The 18,802-nt window shown below is 39.1% G+C and overlaps 2 protein-coding genes across 2 annotated transcripts; one reads left to right on the top strand and one right to left on the bottom strand.

Moving 5' to 3' along the window:
• The first annotated feature begins 576 nt into the window (after positions 1–576).
• On the top strand, positions 577–1,050 carry LOC137736223 (uncharacterized). The gene has a single exon (XM_068475536.1). It carries the CDS (start codon positions 577–579, stop codon positions 1,048–1,050), a length of 474 nt encoding a protein of 157 aa, XP_068331637.1.
• A 13,521-nt stretch (positions 1,051–14,571) lies between these two features.
• On the bottom strand, positions 14,572–17,082 carry LOC137738148 (uncharacterized). Its single transcript, XM_068477779.1, has 6 exons — positions 16,795–17,082; positions 16,560–16,689; positions 16,199–16,368; positions 15,772–16,063; positions 15,280–15,443; positions 14,572–15,213 (listed from the first exon to the last, which is right to left on the bottom strand). Exons 1-6 carry the CDS (start codon positions 16,820–16,822, stop codon positions 15,053–15,055), a joined length of 945 nt encoding a protein of 314 aa, XP_068333880.1. The 5' UTR covers positions 16,823–17,082; the 3' UTR covers positions 14,572–15,052.
• Positions 17,083–18,802: the final 1,720 nt, after the last annotated feature.

Raw genomic sequence — 18,802 nt, 5'->3', positions numbered from 1 at the left:
ATCCAACGAATTTAGGGAAATCTGAAAGTTAATTTAAACGGACCTAATTAACTTGGAGCATTGAGTTTCATAATTTATCGAAAGACCAACCGAAAATCAATCTTGTATGCAAGTGTAACATGTGTGGAGAAGAACCCCTTAGCTATTCCATCATCCATATTTTCATCACATTCATTTGCCTTTAATTATATTCTGTCCATTTAATTTAATATCGTCCAAACACATTTCCCCCATAATTCGTTGAGTCTTAATCATTCGTGTTTGTTTTATTTTTGTATCTTTAAGCTTTTGGAGTCATAAACAGTTTCAAATTCGTCTAAATCAAGTTCTAGTTTCTATTTGAGTCAGTTTGATTGTTTTAGGCAGTTTGAGTTTTTCAAAGCCATTCTGAGTCATAGTAGTCTTGTTAAGAGTATTTACATTTAGTTTTTGTGTTTTCAAGTCATTTCAAAATAGATTAGCACCCCTAGTTAATCCCCGGTTAGAACGATCCCTACTTACATCATTACTACAATTGTCACAAATAGGGTTTAGTTTGTGTGCATATAAATAACGCATCATAAGTTCAAGATGAAGATGGTTCAGTCTAGTCCTTATTACCCCCAATCAAATGGTCAAGCAGAAGCCAGCAACAAGATCTTGGTAAACATTGTTAAAAGAATGGTAGTCGATAATCTAGAGAAATGGCATAAGAAGTTGGGAAATACTTTGTGGGCATATAGTACTTCTAAAAGGGCAACAACTGGAACTACTCCTCATGCTCTAACTTTTAGGCAAGATGTTGTGATCTCCATGGAAATTAATGTGAGTTCGGTCAGAATTCAAAATCAATTTGGGCTACACAGTCAAGAATACCTTCAGGCTATGTGTCAAGGAATTGAAGACCTTGATATAGCCCGAATTAAAGCATTAGATAAAATTGAAGAAGGAAACAAAGCTGTTGCCCGAGCATACAACAAAAAGGTGAAGTTGAAGAACTTTAAAGAAGGAGAATTAGTATGGAATGCAATTCTCCCTTTAGGAGCTCAAATCAGAGGCCTTGGAAAATAGAGCCCGACTTAGGACAGTCATTTCATGGTTAACCACGTATTGGGCAAGGGTGGATATTACTTAGTAGATATGGAATGGGGCTTACAAAAGCATCCAATCAATGTTAAATTCTTGAAGAAGTATCACCCAACCTTGTGGGATGTTAAGGATTGTTACATAGAAGAAGAAGTACAAGCATCGCTAGAAATCTAAAGGAAGTTTCGTGCTTATCATATATGGATCTCAAGAAAATGCAAGACAAAGTAATTTAAAAGAAATCTTGTTCATTTCAGCAAATGCTGGAAGTTACATCAGATTTAGTTCAATGGTTTTACATCCCTAACTAAGGCAGTTATCCTAAAGAAGTGGGTCTACATTTTGCCCGACTCCTCCTAAAAGATTGTTACTATTGGCTAAATATGTTTTCAGCATATCCAACTTCCATTTGCTATCTCAACTCCTTTGAATCTTCTGCGCCTTCGCCCGTAAACCCGACCAAGTTGTCTGGCCAATAAAGTTGTGGTAGTTAATCCCGAAGCATACACCTATGATGCTGAAATGATCAAGAAATCAGAAGCTATATAGAAGTCTGGGCTTGTGAATATTAGCACAAGTGGAATCTGACGGTGTGATTAAGGCTGCTCGGTTACTCCTCAATGCCATAAAGGTCCTGAAACAGAAGCGGGGAGTAATGCGCTTTTTTTAAGATATTATAATAACTGATTTTTCCTTAGGCATGTTATCTCCAACAGCAATTGAGACATGAAAAGTTCATGCAGGTTCCAAGGGATGCACTCCTCCCTCTTTGAAGGAAAACCCAGTATAAAGACCTGCCCGAAGATGATGAAAGCCATTGAGAATGTGAGGCATGGTGGAAATCCTTTCACCAGTCTCAAAGGAAAATTGGATTCATGCATCTTTGGTACCTTTGAGAAGAAGATGGGAAGAAAAGTTGGAATTAGAAGGGTCTGAAAACGTCTAAGGGCTCTAAGAGATTCTAGGAAAATTTTGATAATTCAGAAGGACTTGAATTGGTTAAAGTATTTAGCCAAAGAATGGAATTGAAGGGAGTTTTATAGCGAAGGATCAAGTGACGGTTGGAATTCATGGGTTAGTGCAAAGGGTCCAGTTCACAAACGGTTGCATTAAAACGGCATAAGTTCCGAGTAAAAGCGTGCAATGGTGGTTACTGAGAAGCGGCTATTCAATCATTATTAGCGCCTCAGTTTGCAAGCTTAAAAATGATTAAAGGGGGCATTGTTTAGGTTAATATTTAACTTTGGACTTCAAGGGAAGAAAGCCCAAAAAGAGCTCAATAAAAGAGATTTTGCCGAGGCCCAGAGTCAAGCCCAGATACCCATCTCGAGACAATATGACGGCTCCCCATTTAATGCAAAGGTTAGGTGCTTACAAGAGAAGTGACAACTGATGGAAATCCACCTACTCTCTGCCCAAAAGCACTTTCTAAATGGCAGAACATGTAAAATGCTGATGACTCACTACCCTTTAGTTGCTTTCGGGTAAGAGCAAAAACAGTACAATCGAGTTAATTCGCCTATAAAAGGAGGAAGAGGGCCCAGAGATAAAGACACTCAACCAATCAAACAAACAAATAAACATACAACTTGCCTCTCAATTAAGCAAATACCCAGAAAGCTGTGATTTGTCCAGATTTTGTACCCTTTTAGCCTTAAACTCCCCTTACAAAGACATATTTTGTCTAGTGTAAAAGCTCTGCTACCTTTTCTAAATGTTGTAGTATCGATTCTCTTGTGTAAACTTGTTCACCACTCATCCTGCTTTAGTATTCAACCCCTGTAACTAGAAAGAGAATAGACCGCAAGATGTTTAAACCTTGCCCGACAAGGTGAAATCTTGCCCGACTCTCTTTGTTTTGTCTTTAAGTTAATAGATATGGTGTTATGATGTATTCCCCAATATATATTCAAGTCAGTTCCAGTCTTTGATGAACCAAAGTTCCATCAGTTCTCATATCTGGTTCACTTAGTGGTTTTACTATCATAAGAAAACTAAATGTAAATTAAACTGATAACTTAATCATATCTGGACCTCCACCCTTTAAGCATACAGGATAACCAACAAAAAGTCATTGATCTCAAGGCATAGAAAAGAACTTGATGTAGACTTAACCCATCTACGACAATCCTTTGATAACAAGAAGTCAGAATAACTTGGGGCGCAAGTAGTCAACTTAAACACACTTGTTCTACATCTGCCATATTGAGATAGTAGTGGCATGCCTAAGCACTTAGTTATTTTTTATTGTGAGCCTCAAGGCCTACACCTAAGGCCCTACAAAGGCACCTTTCAGAACTAACTTTGTCCTCCTCTTATAGCATCGAGGCAAGCCGGAGCCCGACAATCAACCAAAGTGCCAACTCCTCTAGGAGCTGTGTGCTCGAGCCAGGAACCCCTCCCAGCAAGATTTCTTGCCCGAACATGAGGGTTCTACTTGAATAGATTGTATTACTTGTCAAAGGATATTACAATTCCAAAGGTCTGTCAAGTCAGCCTAAATCCAGTCTAAGAACATCATGAATCAATTCTCATCTAATGAATATTAAGATTAGACAATGGCACTGAATACACTACAAAAATTATGATTGACTATTTGAGCACACATGGCATCATACATCAAACAAGTTGTGTAGGTACACCACACAAAATGATGTAGCTGAGAGGAAGAATAAAGACTTGCTTGAAAAAACCCAAGCCTTGGTGTTTCAAATGAATGTGCCTAAAAGACTTTGGTCTCAAGGAGTTCTTACTACCCGATACATCATCAACAGATTGCCTAGCAGGAGTTGAAACTCAAAATCTCCTTATCATGAAGGGAAAGCCAAATGGTCAGTTGTTCATGGTATTCTGTTGAACAAAAATGACAACATTCAAATTATGGGGTACACATGATGCAAATTGGGCAGGAAATGCTATTGACCGAAAATTAACCACTAGCTATCATACATCTGTTGGAGGAAACTTAGTCGCATAACAGCAAAAAACAAAACGTAATTTGCTCGTTCGAGCATTGAAGTTGAGTATAAGGTAAGGCGTCATCTTCCTGTGAGCTCATATGGTTAAAATGACTTCTTTCTGATTTGGGGTTTCCTAATAGCCAACCTATATCCCTCTTCTGTGACAATCAAAATTGGCAGCAAAGGAGAATAGGCGTCAATTTCTTCCATTTCCTTGGTTTCATACTAGGGCCCACATAAAATTTCTATTATTTTTTTTCTTATTATTAGAGTGAATTTTAACTTCTTTTCACCCAATTTTTAGTATATCAAGTCTAAATTAATAATAAAGAAACATACCAGTTGGATATTAAAATAAATGAAGATGTCAAATTGCCACATAAGCCATCAAATTTAAATGTGATGTTTTGAATTTAACATCCCCTTGGAGATGCTCTAAGCATATCGAAATCAATTGCCATTACATTCAAGAGAAAGTTCAATCCCAAATTTTTCAAACTCATTATCCTCACAACCATGATCAGCTTGGGGATGTTTTCACCAAGGCCCTACCCACAACCCAATCGGTCAATCTCCTTCATCCAGCTTGAGGGGAGTATTGGAAGTCAACTTCAACTTTTTTCTTTTTTGCTTTAACATTTTCTTTTTGAATTTCTCCCTTTGTCTTTCGCTCATTGTCCAGTAATTCGGCCTTCAAAGACTCAATTGTTGGAATTTGTAGGGTAAAAAACAAAAAAAGGCAACTTATGCATCTTTAGTCCCTAAGGGTGCGTTTGGTTGGCTTCATTAACCTTCACTGGACTAAACTAGACTACTTATCAGTTAATTCTGTATTTGTTACATAGTGGGACTAAGTTTAATGGGATTGAAAAGGATTCGCGTTCACTAAGGTACCATTTGGTACGTAGGATGGGATGAAATGCAATGGGACAGGACACAGTCATCCCACGTTTGGTGCGCCAATTTGCTTGGGACGCACTGTCTCTTGGAACGGATTTTAGTCAATTTTTTGTGCCACCCTTCATCCTAAAACAACTTGTTCCATCCCATGAAACACAAAATGATAACTTTTTAGACAACAATACCCTTTATCTTTTTCTTTAATTTCACTATCTACCATCTCTCTCTTGTAGCCTCCCTCTCTTCTACCTTCCCTCTGTAACCTCCTCCTCATCCACCACAAACCCAGCAACCCAGGCTAACCCAATCTAAGTAAACCCATATGAACCCCCACCTTTCTCCCACCGCCTCCCTCTTTCATGCTAGTCCCACGACGAGATCGTCGCCCTTTAACGCGAAAACCACACGACCATCCACTGGCAGAATGTGGCTGATACTGTCGCTCGAGGGATGGGACGACGAGGATTAGGAGAAAGATGTAAGGTATGACGTTGAACTTATCTGCGGTGGCTTAGGTAAAGTCGAACTCGTCGGAGTGGATGGGTTTGTAAACATGAAAATTCTATAACGAATGAAACAAGAACACGTGTACAAGGTAGATTTGTATTGATGAATTTGTAGGTTACAATCTCTGTTTACAATTTTCCTCTGATTCAGTCTTCAAATTTGATGCAGATGCATAGGTTGTTGATCCAAGGGTCGTGATGACTTGATCTTGGACGAACAATTGAATAACTGCTTCAAGTTTTAAGCTTGAAATGATGCTTGGATAGTCTTCACCTCAAAGTTGCGGCAAAGGTAGAGTTGATGTAGAACTTCGTTGATTCAAGGGTCTTGACGACTTGATCTTGAATCGAACGTCGTTACAAGTTTTGAGCTTGCAACAAAGTCCCGAAGGAATCGGCACAAGTGCTTGTTGATTCTTCAAAGGAATGCTTCGGTTATGGTCGAAAGAAAGCTTCGGCTTTGGTTGCGCGTTCTTCGAATAGAGCTTTGGCAGCGTATTAGTCTTCAAAGATTTGGCAGAGGTTCTCCTTTTGTAAGAATTTCGACCTTTCAGTGTAGAAGTCTCTGGCGACGGTGATTGATAGAGTATATAAATGTCTACGACTGCACCATCGTGTACCACCCCGATTGTGCAAGCATAGTTGTTGAACACCTCAGTAGAAAGACACACTAATACCCGAATATTCTTCAATCAGTTACATTTCCCCCTTGTATAGAACTTTTGGATATTTTGCACATGACTATGGATCATCAGGAAACTGAGTTAGCTAATTTTCAGGTTCGACCATTTCGAGTTATTACTACCTAATCAAGCTAGGTACTTGTATGAACTCAAGCATCAAAGTTGTATATTCAAATCCAGATATCTTGTACTTTAGATTTAATGGACTTGCTTTGACCCTCAAATCCTAGAGTGTTCTTTTAGCCTTCTCAACGTGGCTTCTTGCTCAATCAGTGAGGAATTCACGATAGATCAACTCGGCGAATGCATGCGCCCAGTTTCATACCAATGCTAGCAGGAATATTTGGAGAATAACCTTATCGCAAACCTACCAGACTTATCAAGAAGAGTTTTTAGTGGCCTTGAGGTTGGAGCCGCCTTTTAGTAAGGGATTGGTGAAGGTAGTAGTACGGGTGGTCAGCAGATTACATCACCAATCACTATCTTCACGCAAAAATGAATAGTCACCTCATATTATCTTGCTACAATTCATAGGCATCATATCGTACTCTAGTAGTTATTTCCCAACGATATATATATAAGTTCATTGCCCAAATATTTTAAAGGTATCTTCCATCCAACCCTAACACACCTTTTATATACATATATTGAGATTAAATTCAATCTTGGGTTCCGAGTCTGGCAATTGTGAGCCAGTTTCTGTGAATGGTGTGAAGTGTCAGTCGTTATTCGAAGGAAGTAGTCTGAGTGATTGTTCTTCTAATATAGGTTTCGAATCTTGTACTTCTCGACCAAGAAAGTGATGATCGCAGTTAGTCACGAAAAACGTGTTTACGATATATGTTCACCTCTACGTATCTTTCGACTACTTCATTCCAGGACCTTATTGTTCGAATACGCGTGGATGTCGAAGCATTTCTGGCATCTCTAATTGGTACGCTTTGGAGTAGTGCGGTAGTAGAATTAAGGCATGAATCAGTCGATCTAGGCACGTTTCATATTGAGAAGCACAATAGCGTTTTGACAACTTCAGAAACTTCTCATTTGCTTACCAAGACAACGATGAGTTATCGGCATTACAGGTTGCAGACTGTAATATCGATGGCTTAATTGTTGGGTTCGCTAAGCAAGTGGGCAAGTCGGCCATCGACAGCGGAAGCTATTAGCTAGCTATGATTAGGACTCGACTCAAGACACATTTATTCTTGAAGTATGTGACATGACTAATGCTTTGACAATGCCATTTTCATTTTTGGTTTGGATTTTCAGCACAAGTATTTTAACTTGCCTTATTATAGTTATATATGTGTGTTCTGACGTTACAAATGTTTTGGGGGAAGTCTTTTCCGTTTTCAGTTTTAAGTTCAGCACGAGTTTTCGACCTCTATGTTATTACATATCTATTTTGACATTATCGTACATTATGTGCATACTTTCGACCTTACGTTATTATATATTTTCAAATTTATATCTTTATAAAGTATATGCTACTTATATACTGATGGGGGAAGAAGGTATAAGCCTAGAGGCATCAAAGATGAGCCATTGCAACCTGCTTGCGATGATATGGCATTTTCCCTTTCATGCAACCGCTCTGACTTGATTTCTTCTTCACATATATATATATATATATATATATATTTCTGCCTATCTTTGAATATTTTTATATAGCAAGTTATTTCAAATTTCGGGATGAAATTTTCTTAACAGGGGTAGATTGTAACAACCCGTCCGGTTTTGGCGAATTAAAAAAGTAAATTGGTAATTTCACTTGGGATATTTGTTTGAAATATTACTTTTTGGTCTTAAATGGTGTGTCCAAGGGGGCCCACCCCTGATTTTGTTCCCTTGGCCAAAAGCAACTCAGCTCTTTCTCTTTCTTTCTTTCTCTCCCTCACTTTTCTCTTTTTCTCTCATCTCCTCCGAAACTCTCTCTCTCTGTGCTCTCCCCTCTAGCGACCTAAACACACACCCACATACCCACATTTCTCCCCCGAGGACCAACACACACACACCCACTCACACCACGACAGCGACGACACCACCATCACCACCCCCTTCCCCCCGGCAAACCTCTTGACTTCTTGACGTGGGAAGGAAACCAAACACATGTTCCCAGCGTGAGATGTGGGTTTCAGACGACATTCCTGGCCAACTCCGACCACCATTTGGGAAACAAAAGGTATATTCATAAACTACTTTTGGTGGTCTTCAATTTGGTCGGTAGAGCGTAGGTTAAGGTGGAGAATCGGAGTTGAACAAAACTCGGGAAGCTCCAACCTCCTTTTTCATCGAAACCAGTCTGAAACTGAGTTAACCCGACCCGGTAACCCAAAACCCAAAACCTTTTTAGGCCAAGCCCAGACCCATTAAACCCAGGCCTTTGGGCCGTGCAAACCTAGGCCTTTGGCCCAAGGAACCCAGGTCCAGACCCATTTGTTAACCCAGCCCAAAACTAAACCTAAGCCCAACTGAGAACCAGGCCCAAGCCCAGAACCCCAGACCCAAACGGTCGGAGCCCATATCCCAATCGGTGCACAGACCTACGTGTGGCCCCCCATCTTGGTCGGTGTGTGAAGCACACACACCTTCACCGGAGATACTGTGCTCCGCCGCCGTCCACGGCTGCGCCAGAGACTTTTCCGACCAACTTTCTGACGACTCAAATCGGCACGTGTGGCAGCACATGGGGGTACCCGAGGTCCTCCTTATGTTTTTCGACGTCCTGAATCTGTTTATGACTTCCATTTCCCAAAATTCAATCATTATGATAGAGCTTTATTAATTGGTACCTTTATGTGCTTAGGTGCAATTGTTTATGGCATTTCCATCTTCGCTAGTTCGCACGGCTCTTCGACGGTGAAATATTTGGGAGTGGACCCCTTCTAAAATGCATGATTTTACTATTAGAAATGCATACATGAAAGCATGATTTTATGGCTACGTTTTCATAAAATGTTTATGAGTAAATTGGACTTACGCTTTATGAAATATCATGCTTTATCAAGTAACTGTTATTAAGATTTATGATATGATATTTGAGCTAATGAGCTCCAATGAGATATATTTTGGAAATATTATGTTTATGATTTTCTGTGCTTATATGTGCCTACGGGCGAAAGATACTTATGTTTGGCTTTGGCCAGGAGATACTTATATATGGCTACGGCTGGGTATGGGTTTGTGACTTTGGCGGATTATGATAACATTATTAAACACTATATATGATATATGTTTTATGAAGTTTTATGGCATGCTAGGGTTTTCAAAAAAAACTATTACATATTATACTATATGAGTTTTCATAAACTTTGGGGGTTAGTACGTTGTTGAATAACTGTTTTAGTACTACTTATATATCAACTTGGTCCACTCATGTTTTGTTTTGCGCCCCCTTCAGGACTTAGAATCGAGACGTACAATCCCTGCGTCAAGGCACTTCTGCATCGGCAACTTCGAGTCCTCTCGGTGAAGGACCCATTCCTTTATTCATTCAATTTTATATTGTTCCCTTCTAGTGTCTCGGTTTAGTTGTATGCTCTGAACATGTTCCACAAATGCATAATCATTGTATTTAAATTTATAAGTTTTATTTATGTTCGTTACTGTGGAGACAAAAATAATCAAGAGACGACACGTGGATTTTTAGGCAGAAAGAACAAAATTACCTTTGAGGAGCACCGGAATTCCCACACACGAGCAGTGGACAATCATCCCATAATCAAGTCAAAAATGCCCAAAATAGGTATTTATTCAAAACCTATTTCATCCATCTTCTCCACAAGGTAACCCCCCAAAACATTCCTTTTAAATTATGTCAATTAGGTAATTATAGATTTATTACGTAATTAATCTATTAATGGCTAATTAAATTACCAATAACTACAAAATACACTCAAAAACACCACAAAGGCCCGGCCACCTTCTCCCCCAAAGAGGCCCGCCATGCCCTATATATTCTACTCTATTTTTCTCTAAAAACCTAGGTCTACACTCTTGCTAAATACTCAAAATTCTCCAAACACTTTTTCCTCAAAATTCTAACTTTGGCATCGAAGGTTCTTCGGCCAAATCCCTCCAGCCATTCATTGTGGGCGTGAGGCTATTGGCCTTAACCTAAGGTGTTATTTGTTTTGTAGGTGCAATTTTGTCCAAGAACAAGGAGGAAGAAATTTTCATCAATAGTTACTTCTCATGCATGTTAGTATGGCTTCGTCACCTTCAGGTGTCAGCCAACACGTGCCTACCCTGGTGTTTGGAGGATATCAGGGTCGGGTGTGTCAAATGGTACGAACAAATGAGAGGGTTTTATTCTGAAAAGACTCAAAGATACCTATGCGAAGTGCCTTGACGTCGGGATCGAATACCTCGATTCTAACTCATGAGGGGGAAGGCTACCAATCCCTGGTGGTACGCCACTGTGATCGATGCCGAAAAGGCTGGTCATTGTTCTAGGGTTCACAGAGAGCATCGAGTTTTTCATGCTCAAATCTTCAGATATGGTGATCAAAAGGTGGAATTAAAGGTAAGGGTTTGACTGGGTTTAAAGTGAGGAACAAGATGGTACCGGTCCTGTCGTTAACAGTGGTCGGAGTAGAGAGATACGGCTGGGTCGAGTCGGCGAGTCGAAGAGGGTCCGGTTTTGGCTGGTTCCTCCCTTCCCTCGTTTCCCTCATTTCTCTCATTTCCTTCTTCCTTGTCCAATCACAGCCACACATGTGGCACCCCAAATCAATGCTCCAACAAATCTGGAGCCTTCCAGATTAATAATTGAATGACCATTTTGCCCTTGTAGTTGTTCGTTTATAACTTCTTCATTATAACTCCAAATTACCTTATGTTTGCGCTCACGCGTTCATAACGCTAAGTACTACAAGGATACGCTAAGGAAACGAATCTTACATGACACGACAAGGCGGTCAACAAAAGTCAACACTTTTGCCTCGAAGAGCATTTTCGTAAATTCAAGCTTTAAAATTATAATTAAAAAAAAAAAAAAAAACAAAAAAAAAAACTTAATACCTGGGGATAGGTTGTTACATTAAGACTGGTCATGTCAATAAACTTAATTTTCTGATGATTCGATTACAAAGAATTCAACCGGTTTTTCAATTGCAGAATAAATTTCCCGCTTTTATTAAGGAAAAATTAGAGGTGTTAACTTGAAACCTTTTAAAGATTGAACTGTTATGCTTTGCTTCAAAAGGGTTGCCTTTGTTTCATTGAAAAGGTATCCATCACCTGCTTGTGGGTGCTTCCAAACATATATTCTGCAATTTTTTATCTTATCAAAAAGAAAAATGTCCACGGTTTAGCATTGTCAAACAAGTTAAGATTAGACTAGCCAAACAAAGTTTTTAGCTAAACACAACTGATGCTACTTGAAATTTATTGGTCAAGACTCGACATATTTCTCACATGACAAATTATTGAAGAAAATAGGTCCCGTCAAAATGCACTTCAATCACAAGTCATTTGGTGGGAAAGGACCGCAGCTTTAGGGTCTATAGAACGCCACTTTTAGTAATATCATGTGTTAAAGATCAACACGGGCCCATTAAAATCAGTCGGTACAAAGGAACTAGATTATTCTAGTTCAAACATGCATGAAATTGTTCTAGAAGATTCTAGCATATAATATTATGACTGGTGCATGCTTGAATATGCTAGAATATTCTAGCAAGCTAATGTCGGTGCGTAGTTGCAAATGAACTAGATTTTTCTAGTTCAAGTCTGCATGTTAAGTCGGAATACATGCACATTAAGCTAGAAAGTTCTAGCAACTTTTGTGGCTATTATGCAAAGCCATATGTCGGTGGAAAAGTGTGTGTGCATGATCAATGCACTAGAAAACTCTAGTGATGGCATAAGTCAGCAACCATGCCTATAAATATGTATGCATGTGTGTTGTTAATCAAGTAACCAACCAACCAAGAAGAAGCAACCAACCAAGTGAAAGTGAGAACTAAAAGTAATCTTGTGAGGAGTGTGAGTGGTCTAGAGTTTGTCTCTAGAAAGTGAGCGAGTGTGGTGTCTTGGCCTTCCGTATGTGCTCCAACATGTCATCTTCAACTGTAGTTTTTAAGGTAAACATGGCCTTACCTGCTTTGATCTTCCACTTCCTCAAAGTGTCGCTGATGTCTTCTTCCAGCTACATAACTTCATTACCACCGACGACATCCAAAAGATCTTGGCCTTGTAGGTAAGACTCTATACACGTCGCCCATGTGTTGTAATTTTTGTTGTTCAACTTCTTGATTGCTCCAACAACTTGAAGATCTCCCATCGTGTCAGCAGAGCTTCGATAAGCTGAACAAGATTAATGAATAATCTTGTGAAGTACTTTACTTCTCACGATTCTTGGGACACCTTCGCTACACTCTTTTCAAAGAGGAACGATACAAGACTACAGCTTCTTAAGAACGAGTTGTTATCAGTGGCTCAACGAGACATGACGATTGTCGAATATTTCCACAAGGTAAAGTCTATTTGCCATGAAATTTCTAAATTAGATCCTAGTGCTGCCATTGTAGAATCCAGGATAAAAAGAATAATTATCCATCGATTAAGACCCGAATATCGAGGCTTCGTTGTCTCTATACAAGGATGGCTGACCCAACCATTACTTGTTGTGTTTGAGAATTTGTTTGCCGATCTAGAAGTTTTGGCAAAGCAAATGGGAGGGGTCTCTTTCAGATGTGAGAAGGAAGCACTCTACACCGAAAGTAAAGGCAGCTTAAGCAGCATGCTGGTGGAGGATCTAAAACAAATGGTGATAAGGCAAAAGGTCGTCAAGGAGGAGGGAGTTCTCAGCCAGGGGAAGCTTCGAAGTATCACAATAACCGTGGTTAGTCCCAGAATAATAAAAGGTTTGAGGGTAAGTGTTACAATTGTGGAAAGAAGGGCCACATGGCAAAGGATTCTTGGTTCAAAAAGCCTGTAGAAAGTAACGTCGCCAACTCAAAGAAGAAAAGTGAAAATGATTGGGACGCCGTAGCATATCTAGCTATGGATGAAGAATGGGACGCTGAAGCAACTTCTTGGTGGTGCTCAGAAAATGAAGTGTTGCCTAACTCGAAAAAGATTGAAGATATGTTGCAGGAGAAAATAGGAGACCAATCTGCCCAAATCCAATCAAGTCCAGATGAGCTCGAGGAATTGCTTGATGGTGACAATGTCAAGCAAGAAGTACCTAAGAATCCTTGGCAAACTGGTGTGTATCAACCACCAAGAGAAGTTAGACCTAGTGAAGTTGAACTATCAACTCCATGATCACAAGTAAGGAGGTCAACGAGAATATCGAAGCCAAATCCCAAATACGTCAACGCAACCATAGTAGAAGAAGCAGTTGAAGCTGAGATGCGTAAAGAAGCATCACAGAATTCTGAATGGCGTAAAGCTAGGAGAAGAGATCATTGCGTTAAAAAAAATATCAAATTTGGGATCCAGTGGCAAGGCCAAGAGATGTGAAACCCATATCATGCAAATGGGTGTTCAAGATAAAGCGTCGACTCAGCGAGAAGAAAAGAATAAGCTGGTGTTGAGGGGGAGTGTTAAAGATCAACACCAACCCATTAAGATCAGTCGGTACAAAGAAACTAGATTATTCTAGTTCAAACATGCGTGAAATTGTTCTAGAAGATTCTAGCATATAATATTGAAGATGGCTGGTGCATGCTTGAATATGATAGAATATTCTAGCAAGCTAATGTCGGTGGGCAGCTGCAAATGAACTAGATTAGTCTGCATGTTAAGTCGGCATGCATGCACATTAAGCTAGAAAGTTCTAGCAACTTTTGTGGCTATTATGCAAAGCCATATGTCGGTGGAAAAGTGTGTGTGCATGATCAATGCACTAGAAAACTCTAGTGATGGCATAAGTCGGTAACCATGCCCATAAATATGTATGCATATGTATTGTTAATCAAGTAACCAACCGACCAAGAAGAAGCAACCAACCAAGTGAGAGTGAGAACTAGGAGTAGTCTTGTGAGGAGTGTGAGTGGTCTAGAGTTTGTCTCTAGAAAGTGAGTGTCATTGCTTCTAGAGTGTCTTTGAGAGTTCATGTGTTGTAATATTTTGTGTGTTTAATACAAGTAATATGTTTACTTGTGTTAGAGTTGTGTACTCTAATTTTTTTTCCCCAACATCATGGACGCAAATCTTCAATCGTATTCATAGGTCGATTAACATCATTTTAACAATATCCGAAACCTAATACAAGCTGACGATAGTGCTTCCGCAATCACTTGGACGGTGACCTCTACCTCCACTATGCAAGTATCCTTCACCAGAAACCCCTTGCTTGCCTTTTTTTTTTTTTTTTCTTTTTTTTTTTTTTTTTTTTGGGAAAACCTCGGCGGTACGAGGTACCCCTTGCTTGCCTGATTGAATTTGTCCAGTTTAAGGAACGTAGACCAGCCCCAATCCGGAATAAAGGCACTAAACCAGTGATCATCTACACAGAAAAAATAAACCCTCATGTTATACGGCATCATATACAATTAAACACTCAGAGTACCAGGCCGATCTTTTACCTTCTTTAAACTCATGCATGCATTCTTGACCATTGATAGACACACTCCATTTCCTGTTCTTCATTCTTTACAAACAAAGACGTCCGCTCCAAACACACAGTGATCATCTACAAGGGTTGCCTATTTATTAGTCTTAACTGACCTCACACGACGAGGTTAAATGTTAAAAAATGGGCATGCCCATGGCTCAATATGTTTAACGCATAACATACTTAAAAAGAAGAAAAGCAGCCTTCCAAATTGCAAAAATCACAAACTTCAGCCAAAATTAATTATACCCTTCAATCACAAGTCATTTGGTGAACAAGGATCTTAGCACTATGGTATACCCACACCTAGACGGTGCTTTTACAACATCATGGAAAGTGACAAGGTTTTTAGCAAAACATACGACGTGCCAACTACAGTGCAGTTGCAGTTCCATGGACAGTGACCTCTGCCTCCAATATGCAAGCATCCTTCACCAAAAACCCGTTGCCTGCCTGATTCAAAGTGTCCACCGAAATGAACTTAGACCAGCCCCAACTCGGATTTGAGGTACTGAACCAGTCGCAGTCGTTAACTACACATAATACACCCTGATGTTATGAAGGATGCATACAATTAAACACTGGAATAGGATCTTTACCTTTAAAGCACTCATATCTGGCATGCATTTGATCTACAATGCGCAGGGAATACTCCGCAAATACTTTGGAACCAGGAATTTTTTCGGGATCATCCAATCCCAAGTAAAGAGAAATATGAGTACCCTTTCCAAGGCTTTTTCCCTTGGGATAGAGAATTATCTTCCTGCAACATTAGGAAGGATATGATGACTTTTTATTACATATCTGTCGTTATTTGGGATGGGACCCAATTCACCTCACATCTTTGGGATTGAATTAAAAGCGCAAACTCCTACATGGGAAGCTAAATTTCAACAAGTTTTGCAATGATCAACCACATCTAGTGCGAAAGTTAGGTAGTTAAAATTGCATATATAGTTTGAAACTCAAAAATCATATCCTTTTGTTATCATTCAGGTAAAACAGGATGAGTGATAAGAGATTATACAGTGCATTAAAAATTAAAAATTTTCTTATTGAGGGTATTAATAAAAAGGGCATCGCAGAGATACCATTTCCGTTCTCCAGCAGTGAATGGTTCTGATTTGCAGCATTCAGTACCTAACTTTGAAAAGTTCTCAACCATCCAAACATGCTTGCACTTAACAGCATCCTTGATCTTCGAGATTGACTCTCCTTTGCCAGCTCTTCTTTCCTTACAAACAAAGACCTCAGCTCCAATCACACAATTATCATCAATGACATATCCATTGGAAGGATTAGTAAACGATGTAAGAGTGATAAGCTTATCAAATCCCGAATAAAGCATCATCGCATGGAAACATTTTTCCTTTTTATTGGCATCTATGGAATAAGCAAGGTTAAAAATAATGATCAGAAAATGAGCAGGGAGCATTGCAATTTTCAAACAAGAAAAATTTCCGGTCTATAAATATGACCACTTGATGAGAATTAACTTTTGAAGTAGGTAAAATGTACCTTGAATAACCAGGAACATGCCTTTATTCTGATCAAGCAAAAAGAACCTGAAATCAACATATACTTCACATCCATTCTGAAGTGACTCAGCTCCAACCATTTCCAAGTAAACAGAGATATGGCCTTCCACATTTTTCTTCTTGTTTCCATTCGGGTAGAGCACTAGTTTCCTGAGAGCAAACATAAGTATGGCTAACATTTTTTTTACCCGCTTATACAGAACATGAAATACGAAACACATAATTGCATTATAAAAACAGAAAATGTCATAGAACAATGTCAGACAGTGAGGGTGAAACATAAGTTTGCAGAAGATGATATTAAACTCAAACTTTAGTAGATGATATAATGAAGGATTTACCATTTGTATCCTCCAGCTTCAAATTCTCCCGACTCATATTCGTCCTCTAAATTTTTGGTTAGCAATGAAAACGACCTGATTTTTAGAGTGTAATGAGTTGGAGGTGAATCTGAATATGATGTTGAAAACCCTGAAACAAAATAATGTTGATGCAAACATATATCAGGCATCTATGACATACAACAATATTCTGAAATCTGAAAACCGGTAATATAAAGCAGATAAAGTATCTAACCATTTTGTTGAAAGGGATAACAAGCCATGGTAATAAAATTGAAATTGATTAACAAACTGTTAAAGCTAAAGAGATATTTTTTGCTTCAAGAGGAGCTTCTATATATTAGAGTAATGTTAGGGAGAGATTTTGCATTAAAGAAGGAAGTACGACCATCCAGTGGAGAGATTTTTTACTGTACTCGAACAAAGGATGGTACGCCACATGTCATCATACATTTGAAGAAAAGAAAAAACTTTCCTCAAAGAGTATGTGACATACCATCAGCATAGTGAAAAATCTCTCCATGCAATGAGCTTGCTGCACATTAGACAAGATATGTCTTTTCATCTCTCTATACTGTACTCAATAGATTCATACATTGTGCATACCTTGAATTTGGTAAAAATTGAAAGTGAAAAGATTGTATAAAGGAAGACACGTACATACTTTAGTCTTCAAACCATACAAAGGTCTTTCTTCAAATTCCCACACAAAGCACTCAAACCTTTCTTCCCAAGCACAATGAGGCAATATTCATGCCCATTAAAATGAAATTTTGAAACGTTGGATTAGCAACATAACTTGAACCTGAGGCACTGAACCAGTTATAATCTAGGCACTGCTTTGCGATAAAAGGAGAATACGAAAAGGTTCTCAGTTACTGCTGTTGCGATAATAGATTTAGGCACTTCTTTGCATCTCTGTTGAGAAATATTGGAAGCCAACTTCAACTTTTTCTTTTATGCTTTAGCTTTTTCCTTTTGCTTCGCTGTCAACTTTTTCTTTTTGTTTTTCTCCTTTTTTCTTTCACTAATAGTCCTCTCTCCAATGAAAGGGTACGAGAACTTCATACCTAAGTTCAGATATCATTAAAGTTGTCACGCTCCAATCCCCAAGCATGACAAAAAACAAACTAATAGTTCAACAGCGTAGGAACCCTTCATTTTACTTTGTTGTGCACCTAATCATAGGGTTAGACTGCCTACGTAACCTGTGAAGCGATCAAGCCAATCATAGTTCATCATTTTGTCAATTGAAAGTTCTGAGAATTTTGAAGCTCATTGATCCCAGATCCAACCAGAAATTTCTGGGAATTGTCTATCATTGCAGCCCAAAACCAAAACTATCTCATGTCGTACCGAAGCTGAACTGGTACCAAATGGTTCCATACACCTTTGGTTCCACCCCCATACACAGTATCGTACTGGTACCAGAACTTTTTTCGGTTTCAGTTTTGGTTTCACCTCTATCTCTAACCGAACCGTACTGTGCGCAGGCCTATCTGTGACAATAGAGCACCAATGCACATTGCCTCCATGCCGTCAAAATTGGCAGTGAGGAGAGAAGCGTCAATTTTTAGTATGTCAAGACTAAAATAATAACAAAGAAATATAAAATAAATGAAGATGTCAAATCGCTACATAAGCCATTAAATTTAAATTTGATGTTTTGAATTTAACATCTCCCTTAAAGATGCTCTAAGCATATTGAAGTCGATTGCCATTACATTCAAAAGAAAGTTCAATGCCAAACGATTCAAACTCATCATCCTCGCAACCATGATCAGCTTGCGGATGTTCTCACCAAGACCCTGTAAGAATTTCTGATCTTAATAATTCACTTACCCAAAGCCTTACGGGAAGGCTTTGTTATATACAACTACAATATACAACTTTACAATTTAAAATACAAGCACTGCACTCCACACATGCAGCAGCACATTAATAGCACACCATAGCACTCGGAGCAATAGCACAGCAATAAAAATGTCCTCCTTGCTGTCCATGAGTCAGCAATCACATGTCCTCTTGCTCTCTTTCCTTTATGGCAATGATGACTCTAGTTGTAATGATGACAGCCACTTAGCAACTGATCTCGTCTACCTCTACCAGACTCGGACTTGGTCTAACTGGTCTAACAGCCCCCCGCAAGCTGACAGGAGGAGAAACAACTGGAAGCTTGGAAACAAGATGCTTGAACCGTGAAGAGGACAATCCTTTTGTAAACAGATCAGCAATCTGGTCTT

Source organism: Pyrus communis, chromosome 6 (genome assembly GCF_963583255.1).
Source record: "Pyrus communis chromosome 6, drPyrComm1.1, whole genome shotgun sequence".
NCBI lineage: Eukaryota > Viridiplantae > Streptophyta > Magnoliopsida > Rosales > Rosaceae > Pyrus > Pyrus communis.
Note: the sequence above shows the minus strand (reverse complement) of the source record. Positions and strands in the feature narration are given on the sequence as shown.

Bases quoted from the DNA above. Each gene is read 5' to 3' on its own strand.
- LOC137736223 (XM_068475536.1), top strand. From the start codon at position 577: ATGGTTCAGTCTAGTCCTTATTACCCCCAATCAAATGGTCAAGCAGAA.
- LOC137738148 (XM_068477779.1), bottom strand. From the start codon at position 16,822: ATGGCTTGTTATCCCTTTCAACAAAATG. The intron at 16,369-16,559 runs GTAAATCCTTCA...GTTTGCTCTCAG, and splicing joins GAAGCTGGAGGATACAAATG to GAAACTAGTGCTCTACCCGA. The intron at 16,064-16,198 runs GTACATTTTACC...CTTATTCCATAG, and splicing joins CATGTTCCTGGTTATTCAAG to ATGCCAATAAAAAGGAAAAA.